A 14,998-nucleotide genomic window follows, 5' to 3' on the forward strand; every position below is an offset into this window, starting at 1 on the left:
CCAGCCTTGTGGGCAAAGCAGGCTGGAATGGCAGCCTGGCTGTAAAGGTTTCCCACTCATAAAGAGCAGCCTCCAGTGCCCATGGCAAGGAGAGGAAGAGATCCTTTGGAGAGGACCACGACAGGAGCATCCATGTAATAAATGCTTGTAGGAGATGCAATGTGCAATCCTCCACAGGCCATTTCCAGGAGAAAAGTGAGGCAAGGAAAGGCCACACTGAGCCAGACAGAAGCTCTTGCTAAAGACAACTGGAAATTTTGCTATTCTGCTAGAAATCATAGCACAGCTTGAACATTAAAAGACCACAAGAGGACACTATGGTGCCACTTACCTTCAAAGTTTATTTACTTTAAGGAACTTCTGCTTCACTTGTAAAATTATTTATAACTGTATTTGATGCACAGACTAGCCATTTCTACTAAAAACCTTGATCTGATCTTTAGAAACTAAAAAGTTGCTTAGTCCTTGAGATACCATTTCTTTCCTACTCACCCAGGTTCTGCACATTCAAAGAAGAACAACTATACCAAGGTTTTCTACAACAAACTTGTTAAACATGGCAGTAATTTTTATTGTAGAATTAAGATGCTGGAAAAAAATACTACTCTGTGGATCAATTTTCATATCAGTTGCATTTTTAGCATGCGTAGATTTGTCATGGTCTATTTAACTTTTAATAAAGGGCTCAGAGAGGAAAACGCGCACAGGCCTAGACAAGATTCTTGAGATGCTGAGTTTACCTACAGGAGGAAACTCAGGAAGATTAATCCAAATCCAAAGCTGTATTAAACTTTTTTCAAATGTTTGTATTCTAGACTAAAAAGGCCTTTTTTTGACTTGTGTGATGAAACTTGTGTTACCTTCAGTTTTAATCTCACTTAGTTTGATCTTTATTTTGTTTCTCAGCAGCAATCCTCAGGGGAACTTGAATTCTTGTTTCTTGGGCTTTATATTTTCCTTTAATTGCAGAATTGATGAAAGAAATGTTTTATGAAAACAGATAGACCAGGTGCTGAGAAAGGGCTTCAGAGGAAAATATCCATTATACAGAGGAAAAAATCATCTTAATGGAGTTTAAAAAATGATCTGGGGAGAAACAACAGCAAAAGAGCAGAATTAAGTGCCCTCTCATTTGAGTTCTGATTGTTGGGGCCAGAGCCTTAATTAGAAGCAGCCACATTTTTCTGTTGAAAGATAAATGTTGAACTTTGTTTACTTAGCTTGGGTTTTTTCGCCCCTCCACTATTTGTTGTCTCATGACAGAGAAGCAACTGAACCAAGTCCAATACCTCACTGAGTCACAGTTTTTGGAAAGAGGGGTTTGTTGTTGCTGTTGTTTGCAAACAAAAAAAAAAGTCATAATGAAGTTATAAATAAACATGAATGTGAGGAACTTTTTCCATTTCTCTGGTGTCAGAAGATTTAAAAAAGATAATTATAATACCAGCAAATAACCATTCCCATGTCAGGTTTTTCTATGTAGATGTAAGGCTTCTCGGTAAGATAGCAAGACAAAAAATGAAGACTAGAAAAAAAAAAGGAAGAAAAAAAAAAAGAAAAAGATAATTCTTGAACAACTGAATCAAGCCTTCCAGAACAGTCAAAGCAGGGTTATCCAGGACCACAGTCTGCCCTGGAAATTGTTCAGAAGATCAACTAAAATACTGCTCTAGGTCTGCAAATTAAATCCAACAAATCTTAAGAGCAAATAAAAGCCACTATTAGTGGGAAGAATCTTCTGGTTATTTAATTCTTTTGTAGTTTAAACATGTTATGTTTTCAGAATTGGAAGCAATTTGATCATTTCCATATGTATAAATCCAGAGAAGAGCAAACAGAACTGCTGCTTTCAATAGCAAATGGAAGAAATCCAAGTTGCTGCAGTCTCACTCTGGTTTTTCACTCCTCCCCTGCCCAGACAATGAGCACGGTTAACCCAATCACTGACACCATCAGCGGGAAACTCATCCCTTGAAGGAGAAAAGTTTTCTGCAAGACCAGCTCTCTGAACCAGCTTAGACAAACACCAGTGCTGTCTCCAGGAGCCAAGGACAGAGCGGGGCAGCAGCCACAGCTGGCTTTGGCATGAGCTGCTGGGGCCCTGCTCCTCACCCCACAGCAGAGGGGATGTGACAGCTGGCTTGGCAAAGTTGGCTCTGTGGGGCAGATGCTCACTGCACCTCTGGTGTAAAATCAAAAGTTAATAAACTCATATGCATGTAGGTGGTTAGACTTAATGCACGGTGTTTGCTGATCTGGAAACAGAAATATGCTGGCACGTTGCTTGAGCGACTCAAGGACATGCAAGGAGGAATGTAGGTGTTCAGCAGAGCTGAGTAGTTTGTATCCAATGTAAAACATGCAGGAGTCCTTGCATGGCCCAGACAAGTCACCTGCTGGGTGGAAGTTTGGTACAGGAGCTGAACTGCTCAGATTTTAGGTGACAGAACTGTCATGTGTGTCAGACCAGCAGCAGACTTTGGAGGTTTGGTTTCTAGCATCACCCCTTGCCCAGATGGGACAACTCAGAAGTGAAGTTATTTATTTCTGTGGATGCTACAGTTCATTAGTCAGGAAAAGGATAGTACTGGGGGAAGGGCCCTGGCACCAACCTTTTAGAACCAAATCAATAGTCTGCATCAATATTATGCCTGTACTTGGCTGCTCATATCACATATGTAAAAGCATGAGCCTTTGATTTTTTAAGATGCCTTCAACTTTGGGTCTTTTGAAAATCAGCCTAAGGTGCTTCATTGTACATAGATTTTGAGATTTACAGAAATACTAATAAATATTTTCAGAATGCATGTTAGCACAACTCATTATTTAAAAGAGGTAAGTCATGACTTGCATTCTTTCATCTGGCAGCCAACAGAGCTTATTACAAAGTTGGCATCTCAATTACATCTGGTACTTCTGATACCAGCAGCCATAATAGAATCTGTCAGCTGAACTTGAATGCATTTGAATTACCAATGCAAATGGCTGTTATTAATTGGGGCAGGGCAAAGGCATTCAATTGCAGCATGAATCATCCTCCCATTGGGAGGCAGAAAACAGAGCACAATCATTTTGTGCTTGAGTTGTTACAAATGCAGAGTTGTGAAGACTACAAGTTGTTCTCAGGGCTGGAGACACTGGCACCAGAGTGAAGGGTCACTAGTTTTTCTGAGAGCAGTCACAGCTGTATCTTACATGGTTTTACTTTTGAAATTAATTTCTAATAAGATGCCTTCCTACCATGCTTCTAGTTGTATGGTTTTGGTCGTTTAAGAAAAATAAATTAGCTGCAGATATTAAATAAGCTAGATAACGGATAATCAGTGCACAAGATTTCATCTGTTGGTTTTGCCTTCTGATTTTGTTTCTCACAAGCGGTTTATTTGAAGCATTCTGAATTAACATTGTAAATGGTAGTGGAAAAGAGACTTTTAGATCACAAATGTGTGAGAAGTGCTGTGAGGCAGAGGTTATCCTAACCCTGATGCAGGAGCCCCACCTGGTTCCCCTTTTGCCTTGTTCTCCGTGCCTTGACAGCTGGAGCAGGGATTTGCTGCAGGTACCACTGTCCTCATGGACTCACAGTGACTCATCCCTTCCCATGGGCACTTGCTGGGATGGGTTTAGCAGGATCTGAATTTAGATGAGGCTGACTGCCTTCATCGAGGATTAAACCTACTTGAATTTCAAGCAGGGGCTTGAAGGGTAACCCTTCCCTTTGTCATTGACCCAGAGTCCTCATGTTACTCTGGCCTTCTTTCTGCCACAGGGGTGTGAGGTTCTTTCAGGGTCCCATAGGCCTCTGAACATCTACACTGTTTTGTGAGATTACACCAGTATCCTTACACAATTTTAAACAATATTTTATTGAAATTTCATGTCCCTGTTTTGCCACAAGGTTACAAATTACTTGTTGCACAGTCAACAAACAAGTGCAATACATTATAGATGAGTCATAGAAAAGTATTTTATGTATCTTTAAGAAAAGGAATATATATATTTAGTCCATACTGTAGTATGGGAAGGTAAAGAAAGTAAAAATTAGCAGGCAGTAAAGTGACAACACAGTATAAAGAAAACAGCTGGAAGGAATGAAGAAACATCTTATATTTTGTGTAATGAAGCAAATATCAGAGCCCTAGTTCTGAGAAAAGAGACCATGTATGGAAGTTTTCAAATGAATCTATTAGAAGTGCTGATGGGAATTAAATGTTTGCCCTATTGAATTAATGATTTTACCAGTAAAACCAGTTCTCATTACAGTCAAGCAATATCAGGGAGGCCAGACTTCTGAATTAGTAATTCCTCTTTCTACATGCATATCCAGGATCAGTATTTATTGAGAAACTATTCTTTTAAAGTTGGCTTCTGTGCAACTAGATTGTTTCCCATGACTTGTAAAGAATTTGGTGACGTACAGAAGTATAATTAAAATATATTTATCAAAGAAACTGTCTTATAAAAAAATTAATGAAGCTTAATTTTGATGCTATAAAAGAACAAGGTCCTTCCAGAAACCCTACCTGTACAGAGAGTACAGAAATGGATGGTAGGAACAGTCTCAAATTCCTCTAGAAAAAAACTAATGTGCTGTGTTTCATCCTGTTCATGCTCAGCCTTCTCTTGTTGTTGAATACTTTGTGTGTTTACAAATGCTTTCCTTAGATCAATTACAGGGCTTTTATTCTACACTAAGTCTAAATTCTGTAGATGTCATATTAGTAAATAAAAACTGGTATCATAAAATCACCATTAACAGCAAGTATCATGGGAAAGCATTTACCAGCAAGCTGGAACTGACCCTACAAAGATGTGGTGCTGCCATCTTATAATTTCATAATAAATCTCAGTATATTTGACTAAAATGTCAGTTTTGAGCCTACGAAAAGCAGGCCTATTTCAATATATGCTCTTCTCTGCAAAAGGAGCTTCTATCCCCGCATACCTTGTGTATTTCAAAACGTATTCCAAAGGCCAAACCAGCAGATTTAAAATAAAAAGATCCCTGTCTAATTTCATGTCTATGAATCCACTGACCACGGTCTGATTTTAGCCAGCTGGAATAGAAATGAAATAATAAAACATGTTATTGATAAGGATAATTGTTTAAATGTCAAAAAGATTTCCACAATCCTCTTGCTAGCCAGAATTCCTGCTTTGTCCTGACTTGTTCTTGTTCCCATCATCATGAAAATGCTGCAAACAGTTCTCCTCAAATTATAGAAAAGTATCTACAGCATTGCCTGCACCTGAATGTAAGAGATCTGCCTCTACCCTTCAGTAATTGTCCAGTTGCCCACTGTCCTGGTCAGGGTTCAAAAACAGGAGTTTAGTACTGCAGGATGGGTCTCTAGAGCTACTTGTAGGCATGCAGTTCAAGCTAGAATAGGCTTGTCACTCATCTTGTCATCTTAAAAAAGAAAACAAAACCCCAAGCAAACCAAAAAAGCATTTTTCTCCATATGGCAGGGGATGGTCTTCTCTGGGTAAGCCATCAAATATTGATGGAAGTTGTATGATTTAACAAGAAGCAATATTTGAAAACTACTTGGCAAGAAGCAATATTTGAAAACTACTTGGCACAGATGTCTTAATCATAATCTCTAGTCCCTGTGTGAAACTGCTGGTCCTGGACTCCATTCTTTATTCCACAATATGGGTACCAAAACCATGCATCGAGTATTACAGAATTTATTCTTTAAATGTGAATATTTTCCATTAACAATGTTGGTCCTGGTCCAACCAGGAGGTGATACAGAATTTATCACTTCAAATTCTAAACACTTTTGCTACATCATTTATAATTTACATGACTTTTCAAATATGCAGATGAATTTATAGAAATTATGTTTAAAATGTATTATAGTCTTCCGTTAACGAATCACAGAAAGATAAGTAGCTGCATTGCAGAGCATTCCAAAAATCCCTCTAGACTCCATAATCTTATGATACATAATACAGCATTAAACATGATCCAAGTGTCAGACTGAAAGGTTGTGCCACAGAAGGAAATCCAAAGGACCTGGATGGCTGAGGCTGAGGCTTACGTAGGTCTAGGCGACAGGAATGTTTTGCTTCTTGCAGAATTTCACTCTCACCTACGCCCATTACTGCAAAATCGTTCCGCACCTACAAAAATTCAAAAGTTGTCCCTGAAAGCCACACTGGCACAACAGCAAAAACCTTTATGCAGCTAGCAAATTCAATGCTATTTACCCAACTCAAGCTGTATTGCAAAACCACATCTGAGTGTGAGGAAATCAATATCATTATTCTGTTGTTTGCATTCCTATGAAGCACTTCCCAGAATTCAGCACATTACAGGCAAGAGTCACAGGTCTGGCTGCTCTTTGTCTTGGCTCTCTCCACATATGGAGAAAACAAACTCATGAACTTTCTTCCCTGAAAGGAGCTCTCAAGAGCTTCTCACTCTCAAGACAGAACTTCAACATCTCTAATTTAGAAGGGAAAAAACATTACTAAATCCCACAGATTGGTTAGGAATGGTCAATTTGAGGCTCTTCATATTATCAGTCTGCCACACAGTGAGGTCAGCATTATGGAGATATTTTGGCAGGTTAACTGGAATAGTATAAATTTCACTAATTTCAGTTCATCCAACATGCCCAAAAAGATGAGTGGAAGAAAGGTGACTGAAATATCTGTTGTCTATAAGGCTTTGTGTGTAATATCTACTTACCTATCCCTGTCAATAAAAACAGTAGGAGGCAAGCAGTCTGGAAGTTTCAGCAGAAGCATTTGTAAAAGTTACCATTGAGGGGGCCCTACTCTTATCCAGTCTCCTTCCCTCCTCTCCTCCCTCATCCTTCTGGATTCACTTCTACCGTTTATACTTAAAGCTCATTGGGATCTAGTTGTTATGTTTATGGCTTGTTAGTGACATGGCCATGGCCGAAGCCTTTTGAACAGCAGCCCAATCCCATGACAAGAATTAAATTGATTTGCAGGAGTCAACATTCCTTGCTGCCCCAGCGAACACAGCCAGACTGTGATGCTGGGACATCCGCAGCTTCTCCAAACCATGAAGTGATTCCATTTAGAAGTCACTGATGTGTGCTTATCAGATTACTGCAGAGAGAAAAACTTCCAAAGAGCTTTGTCTGCTCTCTCTCGTTTTCCTTTATGCTGCTAACGCTCTCTTGCCATCTTGGTTTCTTTCCCAGCGTTTGGATTTACTGAATTAGGTGCTTACATTCCCTCTCTCATTGAAAAAAAAAACCTCTCCAAAACAAAACACATACAATTGGGAAAAAAACAAAGAAAAAACCCACCCAAAAAATAAACAACAAAACACCAACAGTTCATCTTTCCCTCTTGGTAAGAATCAAGATTCAATATGGATTTTAGTCTTACATTTTCTACTTCCCTGAAGACACGGAGAAAGTTCTCCCTTAAGACTCCTTTCAATTCAGCTTCAGTCCATCCTCTTCTAAGAAGTTCCTCTATCAAAGAAGGGTATTTAGAGACATCTTCCAATCCCTCGGGAAAGCTGTTGGCAAGAGTCACACAAGAACATTCAACACACATCACTGGCAAATTGGAGAAAAAGGGTTTTAATTAGTCTTTTGCACATATTGACTTTTGAAGTGAGCTGACTTTGGACCCAATTCTTCCTCTAAGAATTCAGCTGACAAACAGAAACAGGACTAGGAGACAACAAAAGTGTTTTTCTTCAAATAGGACCCAATAAACAGAACACAACTGGAATGAAGATTCACTTCTATAGAGGCAAAATAAGAACATAGGAGGATATAAGGACAAAAGGGGAAAAAATAACCAGAAATTCATGTGTATGGTAATCCACACCATACACATAGTTCCATCAGGACTTCAGAGTAAGAGGAAGCAGCTGCATCACAGATGAAGTTGGGGCAATCCACTTGTGTAACTGAGAACAGAAGGAAGCCTGCAAACACATGATGGAGTTGCAGGCAATTTTGTGGACTCTGTTGTTTACAAACTATTTACAAAAAAATACCCAAATTAGAATAATAATATTGGTTTGAATATTAGTTTGAATTAAGCCAATTGTTTAGGCAGTGGAAGGCAGAGCCCTCTACTGAAGAAATTACAAAAAAGCAAAACTGATCTATGCCTTGTGCTTATTCTTGTCAGAATAAAAAGAATTTAGAAATAAAAAGCTGCAAAACCTGCATTAAACAGCTGTTTTAAATTGTATTTCCATGAGACGTTGATGTTGTTTTGAGATGACTAATTTTTTTGTTACTCTTCTGTTCCATGAAGGTATGCTGATAAGCATATCTCAAAAAATCTGTGGCAGTACTAGCAGGAATTAGGACCTTAACAACTCCACCACCAATTTAACTGATGGTCTTCGAGAAAATTCATGATAAAATGAATCACAGTTTTCTTGCAAACTGTGTTTTTATTTTGAACATAACCATTTCAAAGCTATGATATCATGGGAGCTGACACAATGGGTTTGTGTTTGTACTTTACAGATGGGGGCCTGACTCTGACTTTCATTCCCAAGCAGGCCTGACTCCAGGAGAAAAAGAAAAAAGAAAAAGGAGATAATGATTTAACAGAAAGATAAAAAGAAAAAAAAAGTTTAAGGTTATAGCAGCAAATGCCACCCAATGTGCGTTTTTTTCCTGTGCTGTAACTGCAGCTTTCCAGGAGTGAGGACAGCTTTCGTGGTAGGCTGCTCACCAGGCTCTGCTTGTCTCAAACACTTCTCAAAAGCAGGAGTGGTTCCACAGCACCCAGACTCTTTGGGCTTTTCCCAAGGAGAGTGGAGGAAAGAGTTCTGCAGCTCCTCTCTAGACTGAACCATTTATCATATAGGGTTGAGGCAGCTTTTCTGTCATTCATTGTGGCTTTTGGAGAAAAACAACCTCTATCACTCCTTTTGTGTGCCCAAATCACCACCTAGAACACATGGCTTCAGAGTTCAGAGGGCATGAGGATCCATCTGTAGCACTGCTTCATACAGTTCTGAAAAGGAATTATTGTGCCCCTCTTTCATAAAACTTGGGTTAGTGTTCTTTACAAGATAATCTGATACCAGTTTTTCTTAGTCTGCCTTCTTTCTCTCCCTTAAATGAACCAAAACCCACATAATTTAAGGAGCAGATGTCAATGTTTGTACAACATTACTCACCGTTCCACTCCATCGTAGTCAGCACCAATTCCTATTGATTCTGAGCCTGCAATTTCCTTTATATGGTCAAAATGATCTGAAAGAAAATATCAAGAAAACAACATCTAAGCACCTAGCAAAAACAAAAAAGAAATATTACAGCTCACATATATTGGCACTGGGTAACAGCTCTCCTTAATCGTGGATCTTCATCAAATCCTTTTTAAAAAAGTCCAAAGACACCCCATCAGGCAGCAACCTTCAAAATTACAGCTGCACTGATGAAATGCAAATGAGGAAAGAGACATGATCATCACAGTGCATTCATTCCTAACAAGCAGCCCAATTATACCAATAGAATTTTCATTATCCATTACACACCTATGTTTCCCACTCTTAATTACTTAGGCTTAAGGTGTTTTCCAGAAAGTAACAACTACTTTGGGATTAATGGTTGTTGGCTCTGTTTGTGAGCATCGTGTCCTCCAGCTACACACACATCTTGTACCTCTTGTTATTGTTTAATGAGTATTAGCTCAGAAGGTACCTAGAGCTGGGCTAAGGTGTGGATGGAATAAACAAGCAGTGTCATTTACACAGCCTTGAAAACGATGCATGCCCCAGGATATTCACAGAATTCATACAAATTTGTAGAACCCACAAAAACTACAGTACATAAACATCAAACCTGCAAGGGTAGAAATATTAACAACTTTTCTGCCACAGGCCAGTACATCTGCATTGAAATTCACCATGATAATTCCCTTGTTCATTTTCTGAAAGATATGAAGAGACAGGTGATGAGTGAACACTCGTGCCCTGCAAACTTCGTGGGCATCTTATGTAGAATCTTCTACACCCATCCACCAGTGAGAACAGCAACACTAAGTCAAAGTTCAGATGGCAACACAAGGCTTTGCCTCCCTGTCCTTTCCCCTGGGTTCATTTTACTTTCATGTAGACTGAATCAGTGGAAGTGCAGTGACTACATCAAACAAACTCAACCAGAATTTCAAAGTATTTGCAAACACTTCATTTTTGTAGTCAAAGGCTAAACACAACCCAAAGAAAATTCCTCAGAAGCAATTGTAAGCTGCTGCTCAAGGATCTGCTTCTAAATCAAATTCAGGAATGAGGAGGTGGAAAGTAAACATCATGATTTGAATGCACGTTTTCTGCAGCCCATGCAAACATTGCCATTAAAACAAAAAACAAAACCCCCAAGAAGTAAAACCAACAAATTCCTTCCTCCAAAAACAAACCCAAGAACTATATCACTCACCAGTTGCTGGAGGATATCATCAGGAACATTTCTTGAGTGATTACAAACAGAAAATGCTGCCGAGTGGCTGAAAATTACTGGTGCTTTTGAGATGTTGAGTGCAGCTTTTACAGTGGAGTATGAGGTGTGAGATAAATCTATCAGCATACCCAGGCGATTCATCTCCTTTACCACTTCCTAAAACAGATGCACAAACAACAGTGTCAGTATTAAGTTTCCTGAAAGGAAGCTGTTTGGCTGGTGTATGGAAACAGATAGATTAATTCTGCATCTGTCAGCTAGTCACAAACATGCTGTGCCTGTATTGGTTGCTATGTACCTATTAATTAATTAGTGATTTATTCACTCAAAATTACCCAGCATGCCACCACATGCTCAAAACTTAGAAAACTTAGTCAATCTAAAATAAGTCATTGAAAGTGTTATTCACATTTTACTGCTTGCACATATGAATTCATACATCTAATCTGTATTTCAACAATTGTAATTAAATCTAACACTTCTTTTACCCTAAGAAAAATCACAAGGAATTTGGTTTGACTAAATCCTGGTCATCTCCTAACTATCAAGAACTTTCAGTAATTAATTTTTAATGTCAGTTTGCTTTTGAGAAGATAAGGCCAGAAGTTGTTAGTTGCATGACAGATTGCCCAGATTAGCATTTGAAAGAGATCCTTACTTGGCCAAATGCAGTCAGACCAATAACACTAGGATAAAAGTTGTGTACTCCTTTAGATGATGATTCAGACCTTAAAAAGGGGAGTGAGGGAGAAGAAACATTTTATTATTCTGGAGAATACAGTATCAGCAGCTGAAAACTCTTGCACTACAAAAAAGAAAAATTACTGCAATGTCACATAGCCCCACAAATATGGGGATAATGAGCTACGTAATAGAAATCTTGTTCAGGCAGTGCTTTTTATGTTCATAACTGCTTTCAGGTCCACTAATGTTGATTTTTGTGAAGGAATTTAAGACAAGCAGATTGTCAAATGCCTGAGTTATGATCATAACAAGCACTACATAATGGATGTATTCTCCCACCATATACAGAGAAAACCATTTATCCCCAAAACCTATCACCTTGAATTGGTTCAAAGTCTTTCACAGCATAAGTTTATGTCTGAATCCATAGTTCTCCCATCATGCAGCTGCCACTCCTTTGCATTAGACAGTCACACAAAAATATGCACAATAGTTACCAAGGAGTGTTGCAGGTGTGTGTTAGAGTCATGTAACGAACCCCCAAGTCATAGTACATCCTCAGTGCAGCCATGCTGCTGTCAATGGAGTGGCCACCCTCTATTCCAATCAAACATGCAATCCTTCTACTGTCAGAGATACCTGGAAAACACAGAGGGAGATATTTCCAAATTCCATGACAGATAAGAAGCCAGCAGTACCAAACAGCAAAGGTCTGTGTAAATTGCAGGCAATAATAAAGACATTTTCATAGAACTGGAGCTTACAGAGTACATGCTTATATGGCAAATTTTCTCATGACTGTAATGGACCAGGGCTGTGCACAGTCAATGGCTGTGGTTCAGAGGAAATGTTGAAGTTACTCTTTAAAACAGGACAACTTGTCTGCTTGCATCTCTCTGAGCACACCTCCTGCGATCACATTTTAAAAAATTCCTTTACAAGAAGGAGCTTCACCTTGGGAAGTCATCACAAGTTCCAGCTCTTCATAGCTGTTACACATCCTCTTAACAACATCGATTTGCTCTAAGGTCAGGCGCACAGCATCCTTGTTCTGAGCGCTGCAAAGAACATACACTGACCAAAACTGAAAGAGACATTGACAAGTGAACCAGGTAACTTGTGTTTTGACTTAGAAAATTCTGTTTGCTCATAGTTCAGGAGCACAGACCAAAATAACTTCCTGCAGTTTACAAGGGAGTTGCCACTGCAGCTTTTTCCTCAAAGAAAGGGTTAAGATGCAAGGCAAGAGCACCCACTCCAGACAAAAAAGCACCCAGTCCAGATTAAAGCCTCCTGGTACACTCAGCTACTCCACAGTACATGCAGGAAAGCAAGTATAAGCTTCCTTTAATTTATATATCACAAAACAAAGGCTGCTCTTTTGACTAAGAGTACCTGAATTATAAAACCCAAACTTTTGAAACACAACTGTCATGAAAGAATGTCTGTGGCTTTTCAGTTCTATTATTGTTTTCTTTTTCAACATAAAGAACCAAAATCAGGGCTAGGAGGGAAGCAAATGTAGAAATATGTTCTGAGCCCCACCACCACAGCAGAACATACCTGAGCTCCCACATAACCAGCCTGAAGTTTTGCAAGGTTTGTGTGGGTCCTGTTGAGTTCTCTTAAGTTGACTCCACTGATTTTATTTTGGTAAAGTATTCTCAGCTGCAGTACAAAGTCATTGTGGCTAGAATGGAAAACAAACAGGGCTTGTAATAGAAATAAATTGTTCCCTTTCTAACCCAAGTGTAATTTCTTCCACCGTTTGGAGTCCCTTAGACCATTAATTGCCAATAATCCTTCCAGCAATAGATGCCTAAAAGTCTCTCTTATTTTCTGCCTTTTCTGCTTCTCCCCCAATCCCACCAGTGATCAGGTTGGGGGTGTACAATAAATTGGGAATGGACACAGCTGAGACAGCTGACCCCAGCTGGCCAAAGGATATTCCTGACCATATGCTCAGCATCTAAAGTTTGGAAGAAGAAGGAAGGCAGGGGACATTCAGAATCCTGATGTTCATCTTTCTAAGAAAATGTTATGTGTGATGGAGCCTTGCTTCCTGGGGATGGCTGAATGCCTTAGTCATGGGAAGAATGAATTCCTTGTCTTGCTCTGTTTGTGCATAGCTTTTGCTTTCCTTATTAAGCTGTCTGTGTCTCAACTCACAAGTTTTCTCACTTTTCTGATCCTCTCCCTCATCCCACCAGAGGGACAAGTGAGCAAGGGTTGTGTGGGGCTCAGTTGCCAGCTAGGGTTAAACCATGACACCTGGCCAGAAAATCAAAATGGTGCTTAGGGTAACACAATCCTACATTAAGGACCCTCTGAACCAAAATTCCTTCCCAGTGGATCACTGCAATGGCAGCTCAGTGCTGTGTGCTCATAACAGCCCATGTCTCTGCTAATCTGACACTTCAGCGTTTCTTCCTCACTTGTCAGACTCACAAAGAGGATTTCATTGAATGTATTTTATATACCCATCAATCAAACGTGCATCTTGCATCAGCTCAATAGCTCTTTCTCTCATTGATTTCTCACAGCTGAATGGCACAATATCAGAAAAGAACATCAGCAGCCACAATAACTTTGCCATATTTCTCTTCTTTTCTATTTTCCAGTGGAAAAAGTGCTAGAGCACAGGGATACCACAGTTGTTCACTGATGACAATGAAGCAGCAAAATTTCCAGCCTGCAGAGACTGTAGGCTTAACAGTGCAGGCAGAGCTGAATGCCCCTCCTGGTAAGGCTGCTGTGAATTCTGGAGGAGGAAAGAAAAAAAACAAAGAAATAATAGTAAACGGAAGGGAAGGTAGCATTGGAAACTCTGAAGCTGCTACATTGTCCCAAAGATTTTAGGGTCTCTGGCTATTTGTGCTCTTGCACATATGACCTCTCCTTAAACTCTGCTGCTGCCACCAGCTCAGAGCTGAAGGGAACCAACTGCTCAGTCAGAGCTGCAGCTGAGCCTGCTACACCTTGGACTCACAGCTCCCAAAACCAGCTTCCAAAACAGCAGAAGAAGATCAGTTTTCTCATTATGTTAACTTGCTTGTTCTCTTTCTGTGGGAAATGTCACCCTGAAATGAGCACAGAAACTGTTTTCTGAGAAAGTTGAGAAGTGAACTTAAACCACACAGAACATCAGATGGGATGAAAGGAACAGTGATTGCTAGAAACAAAACCATCCTCAAAATCCTTCCTCTGATAGCAGTAGAGTCTTAGATGTTTTTCTTTCATAAATATGCATCAGAAATATACATGCATTGTGAGATCCAAAAACTTCAGTGGCACAGCACTTCTACAAAACCATTAAGTTTAGAGAGCAATCAGAAGCTGTTTCTTTTCTGCTCTGTGGCAACCATAGAGATTTCCCTCAAATGTCAAAGCACAAATACAGACTTACCCTTTCACCACAAATGCAGACTCTGTTACCACAGGGAAAAAAGTCTTTGTATCTCTAATCTAGAAAATGTTACATTTGTTTGTGGCAGCTCAGCATGTGAAATGTTAAAAAGACAAGGTCAAAAAACTGCCCAAGCAGAAGAATTCTGACAAGTTAGTACCACAAAGGAAAATTAGTTTCTGTAGGCATGTTTTGGTTGCAAATTCTTCAAGCCCAAAACATAGGACAGATCTGCAGCCTGAATCTCTAGAGCTCTGTCAGATCCTGACAAAAGGACTCTAAAGGAAAAATTAAGATTTTATAGCTTATTATCTGCTCTGGCCTCATATACATGTTGAGGATCATATAACATGTCAGTTCAAACTGCTTAATGAAAATGTAGCAAACCTTTTTCACACAATAAAACTGTTCTGAGGCTATAAAAACTGATACACACTGTAGATTTTACAAAAAGAAATTACAATTTTTTCCTGAATTCAAC

At 39.4% G+C, this 14,998-nt stretch overlaps 1 protein-coding gene across 2 annotated transcripts in view; it reads right to left on the reverse strand.

Annotated features, from left to right (window-relative positions):
* Positions 1-5,943: 5,943 nt before the first annotated feature.
* The window catches only part of LOC102038164 (dipeptidase 2), a 9,776-nt gene continuing 721 nt past the window's right edge, over positions 5,944-14,998 (reverse strand). The window contains exons 2-11 of one of the 2 annotated variants that reach the window (XM_031058466.1): positions 13,592-13,872; positions 12,675-12,801; positions 12,066-12,169; positions 11,609-11,750; positions 11,086-11,155; positions 10,407-10,583; positions 9,813-9,900; positions 9,146-9,221; positions 7,375-7,510; positions 5,944-6,129 (exon numbers count right to left, since the gene is read on the reverse strand). In XM_031058466.1, the coding sequence (XP_030914326.1) occupies positions 5,944-6,129; positions 7,375-7,510; positions 9,146-9,221; positions 9,813-9,900; positions 10,407-10,583; positions 11,086-11,155; positions 11,609-11,750; positions 12,066-12,169; positions 12,675-12,688 (993 nt within the window). In that variant the 5' untranslated portion in view covers positions 12,689-12,801; positions 13,592-13,872. Of the gene's footprint in view, positions 6,130-7,374; positions 7,511-9,145; positions 9,222-9,812; positions 9,901-10,406; positions 10,584-11,085; positions 11,156-11,608; positions 11,751-12,065; positions 12,196-12,674; positions 12,802-13,591; positions 13,873-14,998 lie in introns of both variants that reach the window. The other variant, XM_005422794.1, reaches the window with a different exon arrangement.

Source organism: Geospiza fortis, unplaced genomic scaffold, assembly GCF_000277835.1.
Source record: "Geospiza fortis unplaced genomic scaffold, GeoFor_1.0 scaffold97, whole genome shotgun sequence".
Classification (NCBI taxonomy): domain Eukaryota; kingdom Metazoa; phylum Chordata; class Aves; order Passeriformes; family Thraupidae; genus Geospiza; species Geospiza fortis.